The sequence below is a fragment of the Balaenoptera ricei genome, chromosome 9, assembly GCF_028023285.1.
Source record: "Balaenoptera ricei isolate mBalRic1 chromosome 9, mBalRic1.hap2, whole genome shotgun sequence".
NCBI lineage: Eukaryota > Metazoa > Chordata > Mammalia > Artiodactyla > Balaenopteridae > Balaenoptera > Balaenoptera ricei.
In genome coordinates this window covers 68,705,628-68,725,951 of record NC_082647.1, presented here as the reverse complement: position 1 = coordinate 68,725,951, position 20,324 = coordinate 68,705,628, and the positions used below count along the sequence as shown (strand labels likewise).

General features: G+C 33.1%; 1 protein-coding gene across 7 annotated transcripts in view; it reads left to right on the top strand.

Annotated features, from left to right (window-relative positions):
• Positions 1 to 20,324, top strand: part of DGKB (diacylglycerol kinase beta) — a 639,765-nt gene that overhangs the window by 194,027 nt on the left and 425,414 nt on the right. For 3 of the 7 annotated variants that reach the window (XM_059932829.1, XM_059932828.1, XM_059932830.1), the window contains 3 exons: positions 996 to 1,028; positions 9,052 to 9,168; positions 17,264 to 17,337. In XM_059932829.1, coding sequence (XP_059788812.1) covers positions 996 to 1,028; positions 9,052 to 9,168; positions 17,264 to 17,337 — 224 coding nt within the window. Of the gene's footprint in view, positions 1 to 992; positions 1,029 to 9,051; positions 9,169 to 17,263; positions 17,338 to 20,324 lie in introns of all 7 variants that reach the window. The other 4 variants (XM_059932827.1, XM_059932826.1, XM_059932825.1 and 1 more) reach the window with 2 other exon arrangements.

The following is a 20,324-nucleotide window of genomic DNA, read 5'->3' as shown; positions in this document are numbered from 1 at the left end:
TAAACTAATAACTGTGCTCTCAGATCTTTCATTCTCATTTTGGGAGTCTCACACACATAGCTTGGTCCAGGAGAGGAAACTCAAATATACTGACTGCTCTCTTCTTTCTAGAGACACACAATATCTAAGGACTAGCTTCCCCTCCACCTTTCCTACTCCCCGCAACCAAGGAAAATCTTTATCTAGTATTGAGTGTGATTTATCACCTATTCTTCCAAATTTGTGTTTTATGTTATGAAGTCCCACAGGACACAGGCTTTTGGAGTTTGGTAACCTTTTCTCTGCTTCTTGCCAGAAAAAAACTTTCCCAATGTGACTTAGAAAAGGAAGGGTGGTGGGGAATTGAAGACATGCTGTCATGAAGACTGGTTTTAGTGTATTTAACCTAATCTTTTAATAATAATACTCTCAAGTAGAATTTTGCTACTTATTTAATTATCTTTTTATTTTTTACTGCTATTAATGGAATATATATTTTTTTATTTCTAGAATATCACAAAATAAAATCAGCACCATAAGCTATGTCTACATCAAAAGACACTGAGTATTTGTAGAAAGGATTGAAAGTTGGACTAGAAAGTGAAATAGTGGGCTGTGTAAATGGGCAACTTAAAAAATTAGTAAGAATAGTTTATGAAGGATAATGGAACTTGGAGATGAGTTCTCATTCCAAAATACGAATGTAATACATCAGTATTATTGTAGAGAGGTCTGTGAAGCTGGCCAAAGATTAGTCTACTTTAAGTATATGAAATTGTATTTTGGATAAGTAATTCTACAGTCTAATCCCCTCTGCATTAGAGTGTTCCTTATTTCATGAAAGGATTTTGGTTTATTAATGAAAGTAAGCAGAAAAATTATGACAAGGAAATGTATTTGTAATGTATTCATTTATTTCATACGTGTGTAGTGATATAAGAACCTTCACTGGTACTTGTTTTCAGTTTGACTTTTTTTTTTTTCAGCTTTAATATGAACTTCTCTTTTTTCAGCAGACTCTGCCCACTTCAGGAGTTTCAGTCCCTGAGGTGCGTAAGCAAAGGTTTTCACACTTGCAATTATAGGTCATTTGTATATCTTGTATTGTTATAAAGAACATTTTGGGCTGTATCAGTGACATACTAATATTAATTTGTATGCTTTATTTTTTCTCATATTTTGATATTTGGAATTGGAATCTTTGTATTTTCATGATGGGATAGACTTGCAGCCTTTATAATCAACATTTGTGACAAGCATTAGGGAAACAAGAAGTTAAATGGCACAAAGTATGCAGGAAAAAATAAAGGTTACTTTGCAGAGTTTTGACCAGTGTATAAGAATAGCATTATTCCTCTTTGTCACATTTAAACCTTGCAGAAAACCCAAACAGTTCACTCCTCTAAGCCATTAAAATGTAGCTTTCCATGATAGTAAATTGAGAAACTCTTGCTCACTTTGAAGTCCTCATCACTTTTAAAAGAGTACATCTACATTAATCACTTAGCATATGACATTGCATAGAAAGTCATTGGAATATATAAAATAAAAAAAATAAAATATAGTCACAAAGTAAATGACTTTGATTTTGAAAATAAATGTAGGCATTGCCGCAACATTTATTTTCAGTAAAGTGTTAACTTTACCTTTTAATTAATGAAGCAAAGCCTCCACATTGTTCTGTGACAATATCCCATTCAGTTGCTGTTATCTCTAAAGGATATCCTCAGATGGTATTGTTTCGCTTGAAGTTATAATTTGAATCTGCTTGCTTAGAAAATATTACTCATAATATCAGAATACTATATGAGTATGATTTATTTAGAGGATAGCATAATTGCACAAAAATGTAATAACCTCTCTTCCTTCCCCCTAAAACGTTTCCTAATCAGTGTAGACTGCCTCATTAAAATTTTTTAAAATTTCATTTTGTAACCATAGATATACTTACAAATATACTAGGAGCTATGCTTGAAATATAATGTTTCTACTCTAAGAGAGATATTAAACTGTTTTTATATTCTTTAAGTCAGTTGATACCATTATTATCATAATTATTATAAAGTAGACATGTTAAATTACACACTCAGGTGACAAATGTATTAGGAAAGTTTATTATTTAGGCTAATTATTTAAGTGTCAGAGAATTAACTTTATATGTTAAGATCCTTGAGTTTATTTTTGCCCCTATCATAGCTCATCAAATGATTAACTGAGAGATTTAAAGTTTTCTCTTTAGACTTGTTAATCTCAAAATGTCTCCCATATTTAGTTAAATAATTTGTATTATTATAGATTGAATAAATAGAACAAAACTGCTGTTTTCAAAACATGCTTTTTTTATTTATCAAAAAAACCTTTTTTTTTGTCTGCTATAAAGTTTTTAAAAGTCTTCCTATACTGTTTTTTGTTTGTTTGTTTTGTTTTGTTTTGGCAAGGTGTATTGGTTTACATTAACTTAAACTTTCTACCATGTCCGAAATCATTATATAAGCTTTTTTCAACTATGTTGTTCCAAAAATTTCTTTAAGCACATGTATAGATATATGCATGGGTGACTGTGTGAATACACACACACACACACACACACACACACACACGCACGCAAGAAGCCTTATATACCACCATCAAGAACAATTGCTTTTTGGTTAATTGAAAATGTGGTTAAAGTGTATGTGGGGGAACTTATAGAAAAATATGTATATACCTTAAACATTTTACTTAAAATATGTAAATGTATGTTCATTGGCTAAACTTTTCACATAGGATCAAGGGCTTTTCTATGTGGATACATCTATTATTTGGAAATGGCTATACCCTTTCTTGCATATAGCACAGCCTTAACACCCTTGATAAGTTTCAATTATCAATTGTTTTAAAGTATAACAAAAGCATTCCTTATTTTGTGAAAAGATATTTGTTTATTAATGAAAGTAATTGCTTTCAATTACTTTCAATTGTTTTAAAGTATAAGAAAAACTCACAGGCATCTGCAAAGCAATTTGAATGTAAAAAAAATATCTCTCAGTTTCTGTTATTAATTCTCAAATCTTTTAGTCATGTGTCATGTGTCCAGCCCAACTTGACTGCTCTTCCTACACACACACACACACACACACACACACACATCTTGTTTTATTGTGCCTTTCCCAAGGATGCAAGTAATTTTTCATGGAAACAACTTATTTTACATTTAAAACTCAGTAGTTTGAGTGCTAATTAAATTACACAGTACCAATAATAAAATAAATTCTACTTAGAACTTGCATAAACAGATTGGGGACTACATAGAAATCACTAGGTTAAGCATTTAACTCAACTGGCAGAAAGAGATGATGAGTATGAATATACAAGAGGGATGCCTCTTGGCTTTTAAGCTTCGGCTTATTGTGGCCATCAATTATTATGGTTTACAAAGGGAATGGAGAGTGAGTAAGGTTGAGGTCCATACACTCACGCGTAATTTTATAGTGGCCCAACCATGTGCTAGTAAACACAGCCCAAATAAATGATTTTGACATGGACCTTCCCATTCCTAAATTTCATTTCTTCCAATCAGGATTTCTTGAACAGAAATCTTGTAAGTGGTTCACACTCAGTATGAAATTATCCTAGGAGAGAATATGCACATCATGTGTGATGTATGAAAACCAGGGCTGTGGATCAAGATATAAAGTATACCTTCAGGCTGAGTTGGTGAGTAGCACCTGCAAGTACTTTAAGACTAGGATTGACTCTGTCTAGTTTGTTGTCTTCTATCCTCCTACAGAAGACTCAGATTATCACAACAGTTATCCCAAGTTATGGTGACATAGTGGACAAACAAATAAAATACTATAGAGTACTTCTTCACAACACCTATCTTTACTATAATCCAAGCAGTGTACCTGTTAAACTTAATGATAAAATATACCAATTTCTTTTATATTTTAAAAATTACTGCCATTTCCTGAGTGCCTAATTTATTCTGGTACCTTCATCGACATTTTCTCAATTTGTCATCACATGAACCCTCCCATTTTATAGGTTAATTAAATGATGGCTTAGAGATAGTAAATAACATGCCCAAGTCTTTACAGAGACAAAGCTAGAATTCGGCCTCCAAGCCCATATTTTTGTCTCTGCCCAAAGTAATTTTTGTTTTTGTTTTTGAATAAGTACTTATTTAACTGATTAAAAAGAAATGGAAATCTTTATATCATTTATTACAGTTATGTTTAAAACTCTATAAAAGTATTTCTAAAAATCAAGACTACTTTGCTACTCAGCCATGTGTCGCTGCAACTTCTAAGGATTTCTAGTAAATTTAGAGCCTTTGCCATTTTTGAAATGAATTAATGTTTCTCAGCAGGAAAATGTTCAAATCCCATAATAAGGTTACGATAATTAAAGGTGCAGCTGTCACTAAGTTGGTTTCTTGGAGCTCGTAACTTGTATAAGCCCAGATGAACATGGTAACACTCCTGCTTCAGGAAGATCTTTTATATCGTGAATATCCAAGTGTTCCTCAGGTTACTAGGTTCCTGGGAAATTCTAGGGTTCCTGGGAAATTCTTGGGGCCTAGTTCCAGTGGCTGAATGGGCTAAGTCTCCATTCGGGCAAGCGGTGCAGTAGCAGAAAAAGCAAGTTCCAGGGTTCCAGTAAAGGATGCTCGTGGCAGCCAAGCACCGCCTGCCCCCACCCTTTGTGGCTTTGTACCAATAGAGGTGCTTTGCTGCTGCCCATCTCTCATGCTGAGGTTGGACAAAAAGAAGAAAACCCTGTGCTTGAGGTAATCATGACTTGCTGCTTGTCGTTTGTGAGTGATCGATAACAGCAGGCTTAAGTATCGTGGTAAGCATCCCTTTTGTGAAAGCAGTTTTCAACAACTTACAAATACTCTACTTCTGAGAATCAGCATGATATAGAAAAAGACTTTTTTTAGAGCACATATTTAAAGTGCCATCTTTTTATTTCATTTATTTCATCTTTCTGTTTTCTGTGAATGGCCTTTCAGCTTTTCTTCTCTGTTCATTATGATGATTATTCTTTTGGAATTCTAATACAATATATTCCCCAGTTAAGATCTGTTGTGCTACTTGTAGAGTCTAAGGATCACAAAACATTGAATTCTGTATTTTAAATGTCTGCATAGCAAACACAAATGGTTGATATTTGAAAATGCTGAAATATCAATAACTGTATTTTATATTTTGTTGTTATATGTTCTATATTCTTTCATGATTTTTTTGTTAGAGTAACCCTTTTCAGTGTTTGAATAATTTCTATTGATTAAAGCAATCATTTTCCAACTCTTTATATTTGGGATAATTTATCTAGCAGAAGAAAATTTGCCTTAATTATAACAAAGTAATTTATTTTGTGATTTAGAGCCCAAAAACTTAGAGAAAAGAACTGACGGTGATGTGATAAGCACTGCCCCCTATTATCAGAGATCAATTTTATCCTGAATAAAGGTGCAAAATAATGCTGGTGAGCTCTTCCTGAAACTTTTCAATAACTTCAACATAGGAAGTAACTTTCTTAAATATCATCATAGAACTCAGTCAGTCAGGGTGAATTAACCCCCAGAAGAGGCCAGTGAAATTTTTGTGAACATCAGATTTTTCAAAGATGCAATTGCTTCACCCTTCCTGTCCCTCATATAAAATAGGAAAGAAGTAAAGATTTTCTTAGTGGAAATAGGAAAAAGTATCCAACTACCCTCCTGTTAGCTTATGCTGCTTAAGTAAAATAGTGAATAGCTCAGAGAGACTTCCATACAATTTGGAAATAAACATAAAACAAATGAGTATAATAAAAAGAAAACCATGGGAAAAATTAAATGATTATGAGTCTCTCCTGTTTTTAAATTGTCAGCCTTGATTAATTCCACAAATTCTACCCGCTAAGCATATTTCCCTCAAACAAAGAAACCACTTGCTTTTCTTGATTGTGTGTGTGTGTGTGTGTGTGTGTGTGTGTGTTTAAATAAATGTAAGTTTTAGTATTATCCAGATTATATAATAAAATTCACCTGCCAATGGATAGACTGAAGATTTTTTTATTAACTTGGTATATACCTCTTATGAGTCTAGATTTCAAAAAGAAAATCTTATCAATTGAAAACACAATTTAGAGTTTTAAAATTTCTTTTTATATTTCACAGTTGCTACTAGAAAGCATTACTTTAGTTTAATCCACAATTTACTCAGAGGGATGACTCCCTGGAGAGACATGAAACCACTTAATCAAGTGCTATCTGCTAGCTGGAGATTCTCACCACACAGGAGTCTCCCTAGCCATCTGCATAGCTAAGAATAAAATAATATTAATAGATAATTTGGTAACTCTTTACAGACATATACTTACATGTCTTAAATTTCCAGAATTACATTTATAAACAGTCTGGTCAAAAATACCAAGTTCCAATGTGACTAAAATTTTATTTGAGTTCTTATAACCTAAGAACTTAAATTTTATTTAGTTCTTATAACCTAAGCATTTAGGAATTAAATACTAAATAACAATTGTTGGATTACATGGCAGAATATAAGACATATAAGCTAAGTTATAACTTTCTATAGTTATAGATTGTAGATTTTTCTATAAAATTTTCTATAAAATTTTTCCTTCTATAAAAAATGTAGATTTTTATAGAACATTGTTCCCATGTTTTATTTTATTTACCTCCATGCTAGAACCCAGAAAAAAATTATTCCCATACCCACCAACAGTGTCACATGCTTGCACTCAGCACAAGCTGCTATGGATTTTCTAATATAAACATTGAGCTTTACTTATTTAAACATATGCCTGTTGTAACTAGTGGATTTTTTCATATATATGTATTTGGAAATATAACAAACATTTTGCATAATGGTGACATTAATGAGCACCCTAATGGGAGAACCATACCTATTTTACATAATTCACAATAACTTTCATTTATTGAGCACATACACTAATATAGGCACAATATTAGAACTTTATACATTTTCTGTCAAGCCATACACAACTTTGAGAAATAGGTATTACTAACTCCATTTTGAATAAGAGTACGTTCTCTAAGTCTACATAGTATTTAAGTAGCAGAGATGGGATTCCACTTGGGATGTCTGATTCCAAACCTCATCCTATAATTCACTCATTTATGCATTATACCCTTAACTATCTATGGACAAAATGTTATTTGCAAGCTTAGAAAAAATGATCTATTTTTTAAAATATCAATATTTTTGCCAGAAATTATGCTTATATGAAAGTACATCATTTTCCAAAGAATTTGAATTTCAGGAATCCTATTACACCATCCATTTTCAGCCACACAAAAAATATATTCAGTATTTTTGCACCATGAAATTGCAAGGACTATAAAAGGACTATACTGATTAGCATTTATTTTGGTCTGAGACGTTTTCTGTTCCATCTGGCCCTAATATATTTTAAAAGAGCTTTACTTTTCAAATATTTCCACTTAAAAATATTTTCCTAAATTACAGTAATTGAAAAGTAATCGACAAGATACATGTAAATATAGGAACAGAAATGTATATATATCTGAATAAGTGATAGGAAATAGGTGGCACTCAAACTTTTAAGCACACATGGCAGACATTGCTAATTGATCAGGACAATTTTTCACAACAAACGTAGACATGCCCCAGGAGTCCTTCTCAACACAATATTTCAGGCACTTTAAAATTTTTGATTTTTTAGTGTTAAGATTAATTTATTTCCGCATTCATTTATGGTGATTTTATCAGGCACTGACCTAGGTAGGATCTGACGTGAAACAGTACACACACACACACACACACACACACACACACAGAGGAATAGAGTAACCTGTGTAACATTTGACCAGGAGCAAGAGGAACAGTCCAGCAGAGTTCAGAGTGGTTGCAAGATCTTTGTGTTAAGAGCACAAATGTTGTGATCAAGAAACAAAGGTGAGGTAGTTGTAGCTGGAGTGGAGTAAAAAGGGATAAGTGTGGCTGTTATATAGAAAATTGACCGTAGGGAGACAAAAGATGGAAGCTGTTTGGTCCATTAAGGTGATGGCTACGATAATTAAGGCAAATAAGATGACGGGTGCTTAAACCATGTAATGATGGATGTGGTGAATAATCGTCTAGTTTGGGATTTATTTTTAAGGTGGGTAGGCAAGTCTTCATTATCAAAGTGAAATTGAAAGCCTTGGTTTTAAATGAAGTTACCTAGGGAGTGAGTATAGATTGTGGAGATGAGCGGTCCAAGGGAGAGGCCAAGTGTTAAACGTTACAGATTATAAAGCTGGAGGAGAAATCAACAAAAAAGACTATAAGGGAGCAGTTAGTCAAGTAAGAGGAGAGCTAAGAGAAAGAAGTGTCCCAGAACCCAGCTGAGGCATGTTTTCTAGAGGGTAGATGTCAATTCTGTCAAACACTGCTTAAAAATTGAGAAGATGAAGACTGACCAACAGGTGAGGCGCAAATGAGCAGGTCATTGGTGATTTTAATAAAAGCTGATTTAGTGGATTAATGGTGATAAAAGTTTATTGGGTTGTGTTGAAAAGAGTGAAAAGAGAGGAAATAGAAACAGGAAGAAGACCACTATAAAAAATTTTTCTATTATGGCGAGCATAGCAATTAGCTGGGATGGAATGTGTGTTTTAAGTTATGTGCCATTCTTGATAATCAATAGTAGCTTAAGGGTCCATCATGTATTCATTTTCAATATTGCATGTATTTTTAAGCATTATTTTCAGTGCTCAGTACCAAATCCTTTACATTACAATCCTGTATTATTATCTGCACCATTGTTTATGAAAATGATTAGCTTTAGTGTTCTTTAATAACTTTTAACATAGTCATAATTGGGTACCTAGGGATAATACAGTTTGGTTTTCTTTCACATCCTTTCTTTAACTGATATTTTGATCATACATCTATCATATATTTTGAGCCAGTAGAAGACATTAGCTGTCATATTATTCACTAGAAACGCCAAATTTGGAACCTGGGCCCAAGTTTGTAGCCATGAAATTCTTCTCTATGTTGCCCATTGTAGTGAAACAATTCAGTATTTTTATAAAAGATTTTTTCCTTACAGGAAAGACAAGCAACAGTGAAAAAGGAAAAGGGTGGTTCCCAGCAGCCAAACAAAGTGATTGACAAGAACAAAATGCAAAGAGCCAACTCCGTTACTATGGATGGACAAGGCCTACAGGTATGATTTTTTTAATCCAAATGTTTGTAGCGTTCATATTTGTTACTTCCATGCTCTTAGAAGGGCATATGTCCAGCTATCAACATGTTTATTTAATGTGCAAATTTGTTCAGTTGACAATTTCAGAAACATTTTTATTAATTTATCAAGATGTCAATTTTATAGTTGATTGACAGAGTGACATTCTGATTGGATTAATCATTTACGATGTTATCTCCATTTAAACTCAACTTGGTAAGAGATCTTGTGTCAATCTGAAGTTTTTGCAAATTATTACTAAATATACACCTTTATTATATACATATGCATTATTTATTTCCAAGTGTACGTTCTCCGTACATATTATTATATCTATTTGGAAGTGATTTTGACTCACAAAATGTCTTCAGAAAATAATAAAATCAACTCTACTTGTGTGGAATTTTTTTCTAAATCAATAATAAAAATAAAGAATCTGGGCTTCCCTGGTGACACAGTGGTTAAGAATCCGCCTGCCAATGCAGGGGACATGGGTTCGAGCCCTGGTCCGGGAAGATCGCACATGCCTCGGAGCAACTAAGCCCACGTGCCACAACTATTGAGCCTGCGCTATAGAGCCCACGAGCCACAACTACTGAGCCCGAGTGCCACAACTACTGAAGCCCACACGCCTAGAGCCCATGCTCCACAACGAAGAGTAGCCCCCACTCACCACAGCTAGAGAAAGCCCGCGCACAGCAACGAAGACCCAACACAGCCATAAATAAATTAATTTTTTTAAAAAGAAAGTTTATTTAAAAAAATCTATTATAATTTATCCATATTTTCCAATATTTTAAGTTGAAGTTGAAACTCCATGTATATTTCTTGTTTAAGTTAACACAGGTAGCTCAAAATCATGTTTTGAGTACTTTAAAAACCTCTAAATTACCCCTAGGGTCTCTGACATCAAAAGTAACATTTCTTTCCATCTGTATTTTAAGACATCCTACAGATTGAATCTATTGTAATTATTTGCCTCTGTTTCTCACTCAAACGTGAACACAATCAAAGAATTTGGCATAATCTATGGATTAAGTTCTTTTGTTTTGTTTTGTTTTCCTACCTATACGTTTCTCTCTTCCAATTTTTAATTCCTTTCCTTAAGAATATGCTTCAAGTTTCATGTTCTCCAAGAAAATTTACCAACTTCTTACCACACAAAGATATATTATGTCACATACTTGTGTTCAGTATACATGATTTTATATCTTTTTTTCATTTATTATTGTGTCTGTGATTCTGTGGGTTATTATGTCTTTTATATTTCTTAATTTACAAGCACAGTTGAGTGCACACAGTAGTTGCCTAAATGCTTGCTTCTTCATTGTTTTGAATATCTCATTGAAAATTTAATAATTATTGCTTAAATATTAATAACCAGGTTACTGCTTTGTTTTGATGTAATAAAACACATTGTGAATAGAGTATTATTAATTATTAAACTCAAATGTAGAAAGAGGAAATTTGGAACAATAAATTTTTTTACATTGGTTAGAGAGTGTAGAAGTTAATTATCGAAAGAGAAAATCAGTGTCCACACCTTTTGAAAGGCATACTTGGGTGTTAAGCAATCTCATTGAAAGCCCCAAATATGAAATCTATTCATAATTTTGATAGCAAAAGCTTTTAGTTTGTTAAATGATCCTGTGAAATTTTTAGTGGAAAATAATCAGCGTTTGTAGTTTTAATAAGTCAATTGACAATATCGATTAGTTTAAATCTTTAGTCGCTCTGGGTTCCTGCAATGAAAATAACAAAAGGGAAACCTAATTTTAAAATTCAGGTATATTTTACATATGGCTCGACACATACTTCTCAACATGGAAGGGAAACACGCATCATTTGTTAAACAGTATACGCTAGGCACTGTGATAATATTTTATGTGTATTAAGTGACACCTCTCAATGAACATATGAGATAATTATGAATTCTTAACTCTCCAACACATGATAAATATTATTATTACCACTTTAAAAATGAGCATATTGACGTTCTGAAGTCAAATTATTCCTAGGGCCTCACAGTTAGTGAGGTGTGAATGAGGACCATCTGACTCAGGGTTTGTGTGTTTTACTCCTAAGATCCCTATCTCCTTGGTTAACAAATTTTAACAGGTCTAGAAATACTAAATTTCTGACCACCTTGCTCTTCCATGTACTATTACATTGAAATAAAAACCATGAATGAACTAGAATTATAACTGCTTTAGTCTCAGTTTCCTAAGATTTGTATAGTTACATCTGACTTTACTCAGACATCAGAACCAAAATTAAATGTTGCATGCAGAGTGTTCTAAAGACTTTAAACTGACATAGCAAGGTAAGTTGTGTTTTCTTTTTTATTCAAAAAGGATCCAAAATTTTCAATCTTGTTACAACTAAATTAGTCACATCAAAAACAATAGGTGATTAACTTTCTCTGTGGATGTGTTTCATTTCTCTAACCAGATAATAACTTTTCATAGCTTTCTTTGACATATAAAAGTGTCAGATAAAGTTGTCAGTTAGCAAAGGGAAGACGTCAGCCCTTATAAAACAGCAGTAAGTAAGTACTGTAATCATCATCATTAACATTTTTAAATTAAAAAAAATTGGTATATAATCACATGCAGTGGTCTGTTTCACCTCAGCAGAATGGACTAAAATATGATGCACATAGGTATTCACATAATTTGGGAGAAAATATTTAAAAGGTAAGAGAATAAAATTATTGGATAGCCATTTCATACAAAATGGAAAAATAAGTAATTTTTGTTGTGGTAATCAATTTTAAAATAATAAAATGCTTATTCTTTATCATAAAAGGTAAAAAGATCTTACAGAAAATTAATTTTTTCTGCAAGTTTTAAAAATTATATATATCATAAAAAAGCATTGAGTTGCAGCCCAGTTTGCATATAACTCAGTGACAGAAGAGATCTACACTACTTAAAGACTATTAATCATAGTTAAGCACATTCATCTTACTTCTTTCCAGCTAACCAGCATAATGATCAGGATTATTATTTCTAATTAGAGGAAGTAATAGATCATGTATAACCTTAGGATGAGTCTCATTAATTAACCCGAGTCCTAGGGGACTTCAAATAGAGGTGGTTAGGTACTCCGTCTTTGTCATCGCTCATACCATAGGTTTACACTTAATACATATGATCAAATGTAATTGAAACTACAATTCCTTAACGTGCAATAGATGTGAAAATACAGATGGTTATCCACATGTGAACAAATAAGTAAAAAAACAGAACTGTTGTTTAAACTGTATTAAGCCGACGTTACCTTGTCCCTAATTCTTTGAAAAAAGTTTCCAAGCATAAGCATCACTTGCAAACCAAAAAGTCTAGTTTGTAATACTCTTAGCAAAAGATAAAAAGGGGAACTTTTATACTGAAATATCTAAAACTGAACTAGTGTTTTCGCCACCACAACTGCTTTTCTCTATCCCTACTGTCTTTATTATTTGTAATATCTCATTCTTATAGTTCCCAATACTGTAAACATACATATACGCACTATAGAGAAATATATAGAGTGTGTATAAAATTAACTCCTTTTCTTTGATGATATGTGTGTGTGTGTGTATGCCCACTTGGAATCCTCAGGCCTGTTGATTCTTATAATCAGCTCTTCACTGTCATTTTAACTCCGTCTCTAAGTCCAGAATTACTATTCTGTACTTTGAGTATGTAACAACCTCTAAAATGAGTCCATGTCTCCATACATATAATGTGCTAGGTTATAAATGGAATGAAAAAAATGGAACTGAATAAGATAAGATGTGTCAGGGCTGAGAGTTGGAGTTGTCTATAATTTTAAGTCAGATAGTGGGATTAGGCCTCATTAAGAAGTGAAGAGTAGGGACATCTCCAAGAACTTTGGCCCATGGAACTGAAATGATGAAGTTGCCATTGACTGAGATGGAAAAGGGTCTGGATGAATAAAGTTTGGAGCGAAATTTCTGATGCTGTTAGATATCCAAATGGAAATGTCAAGCAGGCAGACAAATATGTGAATCTAGAATTCAGGGGTGAGGACAGATATGAATTTGGGAGTGAAAGGCGTATTGATGGCACTAAGGGAGAGCGTATCTGTAGAAACGAATGGTTGAACTGGGATCCCAAACCAGTCTGAACCTAAAGTCCTATTCTTCAATGTTTACTGTATATGATTGAAACTGCCCCTTTATGTGAGTAAATACAATCTCACGTGATTAGCTCTATTCTTTATAGAGAAGAATCCATTGCGTTTGCTATTGCAGTGTCCTTCACACCTAATTTACAACCATTCTGCGAGATTTCAAGTACCACACATGCTGTAAAATATTCCTGAACACTTTCTCCCACCGTCAGTATTTTCTTTGTTATACTGTATTACCCTATCCCGATGTTTTTTTTAAAAAAACTGTTTTCAGAAGCCCAGGACTCTGTAGAGATGCCTCAAGCACAAGAGTGGGGTGATGGGAAGCTGAGAACAGGTTCAGGGTTCTTTCACACTTCAGACATAGTAATTTGCTTTTCATCTGTTTTATATACTGTTCCACGTGAAATTACTTCAAGTGCTATAAAAATATTTACTTCCAAGATCAAATAGTTTTAGGCTAACAGAATTTTAAAAATACTTGTATTTTTGTCTAACTGCTTCCCATCCCACTAAAATCGCTAACAAAATGCATATGACATTTTAGGATGACAGTACATCACTTTCCAAAATAACTGAGTTTTACATCTTATTTCAGAATTATTGTATGAAAGTAAAAAAACAAAATTTGTCCTGTTAAAGACTATATTAGATACAGTTCAAAAGAGAATTAGTGAACTTGAATATAAAATTGATACATTAGTGCTATCTAATCCTTAGATCCCATTCAAGTTTCACCAGTTGTCTCAATAATGGCTTTTATGACAAAAGAAGCTAGTCCAGAATCGTGTTAAGTTCTCTATTTTGGTGGTCCTGCTATGTTTACATAAGAGAATGTACTCATATGTAGACAATCCTAAAACTCAGGGTTCTTTTACTAAGGATGAAGAGGAATATGAGAATTAAGTGACAAATTGCAGTCTCTACCACTAAGATGCTGCTTCTTATTTCAGGACTATTAGTGAACACAGAAGCTGTTTATTTTTAACTTGTAGATTTGAAAATGGCTATGCAGTACTGTAGGTCTTTGGCTCTCAAATCTAAAACATGCTGCCTTTGGTCTCCTGGCACCTAAATTTACTCTGCTAGATTGACCTTCTTTTTATAGTAACAAAGTTTAGCAGAATTTAAAAGCTTTTTGAATGAGCACTGAAAAAGATGCCGATTTGCCTGAAACCTTGACATTTCTTGTATAAATACCACCATTAAATGATCCCCTAACACCAGAGTTTTAGTGGTTTTGATATTGAATCACATACTACTCCTTAAATGGAGGCTACATTAGGTCAGGTGTTTTATCTGTTAGAATCATTGTCAAAGGGGCGCTATTCCACAGTCCCTGATAACTTACAAATAAATATCTAAAGTTTGCAATTTTTAATTTTTATACAGTCTTATTTTACAAGCATAATTTATGTTAAGGGGATAAGTGAGGAAAAGTTTGCTAATTTGATTTTATTATTTCCTGTACTTCCATTTTGGGTTCTTGACTTTTATCACTTGTAGAGTATCATCGTTATCCTAAATTCTTTATCTAGATTCCCTCCTATTTTTCTAATCCATTTGATCTAATTATCCATCTACTCAGCCCTAAAAATGACATCTAGGTTTTTATATTTTCAGGTCCTCTACAGACTATAATATAGTCTAGTGGGATCTTTATTTGTTTGTACTAGTGTTTCCTCAGAACACAATTTTCTATAGCGTGGTACTGTCCTTTATTTGATAAATCATAATTATGCCTTTAAATATTTCAATTAATAAATATTTCTGAAAGTTACTCCAAAATATATTTTCAAATGAATATGAAAATTTGCCCAAATGAACTTAATGTAATCTCATGTAATGGTAAGCTGAATATTGAATTTTGGGATGATCATCCTAATTAGTATTTGGATTCAGATGTTATGTTTTTCTAAAATATTTTATTTACCTTGAGAATCTCACCTCTCTTTAAAAATAAGGAATAACAATTCAAATTAAATGCAAAAATCAACTAAAATCCACGTTTGTTAGTCTTACTTTTTGCATGTGAAAACTTTAGGAGTTCTCTCTGATTTTGTAATAGAATGAGAAGTAAAGGAAACTGAACACTAGTAGTCAGAGGTGTGTTTTGGTGTTTATTTTAATGGGAGGAGGGGGAAGTCACATTGCAAGTTTATAGCACAATGTCTTAAGCTAGTAGGTACTTTCTGTCCAGTAACTGATTGAGCACATGGAGTTCTGGGGAGAAGAGCTGAGAAGTTACTACAGATCCAGCTCATCCATCTCATCTCCCAACTGAATGAGAGACAAATCAGGCACAAAACCCATGTGTCCTCTTTACAAGAGGAAGTAAAACAGAGTCAGAAAGAATAGATTGTAATGGGAACAAGGTAGGTAAGAGTATAAGAATTGAGAATATTTTACTCAACCTTCTCATATAGTGTGAAGATTTCAACAATTTCCCAGTGCCTATACTCATTAGAAAAATGGCATTTCACAAGAATTGGAGGAAAATATGTTGGTAAGGTATTTTAACTTATATTGTTTAAACAAAAGGAAGAACATGATATGGTGAAATGGTTGTTTTTAGTCTTCTCATTAAATATTTCAGGTACTTTCTAAGGGAAAAATACCAGAGCAATGAAGGACACTTTGACTCTACTTTCAAAAAGTAAACTGATCTAAAACTTTTCAACTTAGTATTTAGAGGACTGCATTGGTTGCATATTTTTGTTATTAAAATATTGTTTTATCAAACTGTGTTTAGATGGGAGTTACATAGGTATACACTGAATAGGAATACTCTTATTTAAAACAGCTTACCTCTTAACATTGAATTCAAGTAAAATACAAGTGTTCTCCTTTGCCACTCTATCAAAAACAATTTCTGCCCCTGACCGATGAAGTGCTAGCACCTTACCTGCTTTATTTCTGGTGATACTTTTCACTACTAAATGTATATTTATTTGTTTGTTTCTCTTTTTAAAAAATTTTTATTTATTTGGCTGCGTCAGGTTTTAGTTGCAGCACGTGGGATCTTCGCTGCAGCATGTGGGGTCTTTCCCTGCAGCACGGGCTTCTCTCTAGTTGTGGCACGTGGGCTTCCCTGCGGCATGTGGGATCATAGTTCCCTGACCAGGGATTGAACCTGTGTCCCCTGCATTGGAAGGTGGATTCTTAATCACGGGACTACTAGGGAAGTCCCTATTTGTTTGTTTCTTGTCTGTTTCTCCACCAGAATATAAGCTCCACTAGGACAGCACTTTTTTTGGTTAAATCGAGAATATATAGTGATGAAAGCAGGGCATGGCATATAGGGACACAATCAATTTAATGGATTCCTGTTTAGCAAATAGACTGGATTAACTGGCATCTCTTCTCAAGCAGGAAAAGAAAGCATGGAGGAAACATTGTATAGATGGGGACTCTGACCGAAAGTGGCCTCAAACCATCTTATTTAGATTCTAGTTCACAAGTGGTTGGGAAGATGGATTCCAAATGTGCTATAAAGCTCTAAAGTAGGGATTGTCTGTAAGAGTAGGGCTCACTTATACTTTGATCCCTTTCTTTTCTAATCTTTTTTACCACCATAATCTGCTCTATTCTGGATGGTTTACTCACGATCCCACGAATTGTACCTATTGTTTTCATCTCATAGCTATTGAGAGGTTATTCCCTTTTCATAGCTGCCTTCCCCTCTGCCCTATTCCTAGCTAGAAAATCACCTCTCTTAGTGGAGTGGGTATTTATTTTGATATATATGGAGTCAAAGCACAGGATTTAATTATGTTGCTAATTAGATCTGTTATCTATCCTCTATCTCTCCACATTACAGAACAAAAGAACCATATTCTTGAATTTGCTAATTGGCATTTCATGACTTAGAAATAACAGGGGGTTCTCTTTATATCTAATATAAATAATTTGTCCACATATTCAACTTTTCTTCTAGATCACTCCTGTTCCTGGTACTCATCCACTTTTAGTTTTTGTGAACCCCAAAAGTGGTGGGAAGCAAGGAGAACGGTATGTTTTTAAAAATCACATTTATTTACTATGTTATATATCTGTAAAAAGATAAACTAAATTTATAGTATAAAAACATCTAAAAATATTATCCCTCATGGTTCACTAATTTTAATGTGAAATAAGTGGTGCTATCATCTCTATATAACAATGTATATTGGTATGCTCTCCTTGTTTTTACAGTTGAAATTTTAATATAATAATGGCCTTTTGTAAATATTTTTATTATCATATCTCAGGTGTCTGAATTCTCTCTACCCTGCCTATCACCCCTAGCCATTAACAAAGAGCTTTGCATACAACACGGCTCCATAAATACTGTTGAATGAAAAGTGGTTCTCTAAATGGTCAACAAGGTGACTTCAGGTAAATGATTGCCCAGTAGTTAGAAACAGAATTTATATCCAGCTTCTAGACAAAATATATTACAATGATTTTCTGCATGTTCATTTGGAGAACATGATGCCATATATCCTGGAGAAGCACAGTATATTTAATCAGAATAATAATGAGCTGCATTATCAGGTATCTCAGTATTCATGTGGACAACAAAAAATTTTCCTTTTTGTAAAATTAACGATTAAATCATAATATTTAATAAAAATCTGAAAGTCACCACATTGAAGAGTAAATCTTATGTCCTTCTAAGGAGTGTCAGAAACAGAAATGCAGTTGTACCTGTCTTAATAATTTCTAGAACTCTTAACTAATTCCAGCCAAAAAATGAGCAATCAGATAAAAGCACTCACACAGACGCTATGATAATAAAAATAGAAATTTACATTGTGGTTTCACCAAATAATGAAATTGAAATGTTTCCATGAATAAAGGAATTTTGAAAAGTAATTTCCTTTCCTACCGTTTAACTTTCCAGCTTCATTTCAATTAAATGAAGAATGGTCATTTTCCATTCAACAAAATATTATTTCTGCTTAAAAAGTTTTCCCTTTTATCACCGTATAGTTATACTTTTAACTCTGCTAAACAAGACAAGTTATTTTAAATAACTAGTGACTTAATAATATAAACTATTTACAATGCTTTATTAAAGAGAATAGTTGCCTCACTTTTAGGTATATAAAATAATAATTAAATAATGATGCTAAAATTATTTTCTCCTTTCCTACTCACAGTTTGTTAGTTGTATATATTATGGATATCTTGAAAAAGAAGTAAACTCTTCACAAAGCATTAGATGAGACTTAAATTCATGTTGGAAATTAGAAACAAATGAAGTATCAAGTGAAAAAAAATATATTTCAAATGGAAACATTCCCCTCAAATTAAGATAAAGTTAATCATGTAGAATGACCCTTAATTGAATATCTGCCTCCCTCTTCTCCCAGTACATAAAAATAATTTTCTTTAAATTAAAAAATATATATCTACAGATAGATACACTGAAGTCATCAGTAAATTAAATTTAATGGGGGGGAGGGAGGATATTTGAGTGCTCCTATATGCACACCCACTTATGCTTTGTCCTTTATACACTAACAGGGACCATTCAAAGTCAAAAGAATTGTAAATATGTTTAAAGGAGATCTATTATTAATGCAGTCATAAATTCTCCTGAATGCATAAGAAGCATCTTTCACAAATAATGGAATTCTATTCAGGGTTTTCCTTTCAAAATATGTAGGTTTTCTTCTTTGATGTATTAGATAAGCAGAAAAAGGTAACAGAATTGTATATTCACACATAGTTTCCCATACCAGTCAACAGGTGTGAAAATGTTCACACATCATTCAGACAGCAACACCTGAGGGAATCCAGTCTCTACTAGGAACTGGGGATGAGACAGAAGACACAGTCATACAGGGAGGCAGACACATAAACAGATTTACTACAGCAACCCCAAGGCAAAAGCTAAGCTAGGAATGTTTAAAATAAAAGTGCTATGGAAGTTCAGAGGAAGAAATGATTGTCTGAAGACTCAGAAGTCTAGCTTTTGAGTTGGTTCTGATATAAGTAGATGTTTGCCAGGTGAAGGAAGAAAAAAGACAGATGTGTGGAAGGGGGTGTGGTGTTTTGGTAGGGAACCAGGAGATATTCAGCGAGGTTGAAGTTTAAGAGGAAGGAGGAGAAAGACGAGATAAACTATTTTAAATATAATAAAATATTTTATAAGTAACTTGCCACTGGCAGGAACTTTTCATCATGGAAACAACGTGACTGTACTTAAACAGAAGTACAGAAGAAGGCTGAATAGGCAAGACTTTTACAGAGCTGGTGAGAGAACTTGTAAGGCAGTGAGAATAACCAGGTATGATAGACATTACCCAGTTAGAGGGTACAGGATTGTCCTTGATTTCAGGTGCTGGGGAAAAGGAAGTACTGAGAATGACTCTAAGATCATTCTTGAGACGGTAGGTGATATCATTATTCAAGATCTAGAATGTGAGGGTATTGCACAAGAAAGTGGAAGGATATAAGTAGATATTTGGAGAGTTTCAGTACACATAATATGAATATGTTAAGATATATAGTAATATTTTCACATGTATATATAAAAACTAATTTTAAAAACTAAATATATTCCTTCACTTTTAATATTTTGTCTCAGAATTCTGATATGGGATGTGTGTGTACTTAGAAACATTTCTGTTGCATTTGTTATGCAAAGATCGAGTTCTTTCAGAAAAAAATGAAATGTTTAATATGTGCCTGTAGAAATAGTTTAGCAATTTTGTGATCTAGCTCATCAAGATGATTGTTTATGTGAAATAATTAAGCAACTGAAGTCACAGTCTTTACTTTCATGCATACAGTGTCCAATCCCATTTTATATATGGGATAACTAACTTTCATCTCTGTTAGATTGGCCCAATAATCTGTAAATTTCCCAAGGATCTATTAAGAGAAGATATTTAACTAATTGTATACTGATATTTTAAAATATTTATTTGAAATCTTATTAGCTAAATAATATTCAAAAGCAGGATAGAGAGTGTTCTAAATGCATGTGCATATTTAGAATAAAAATT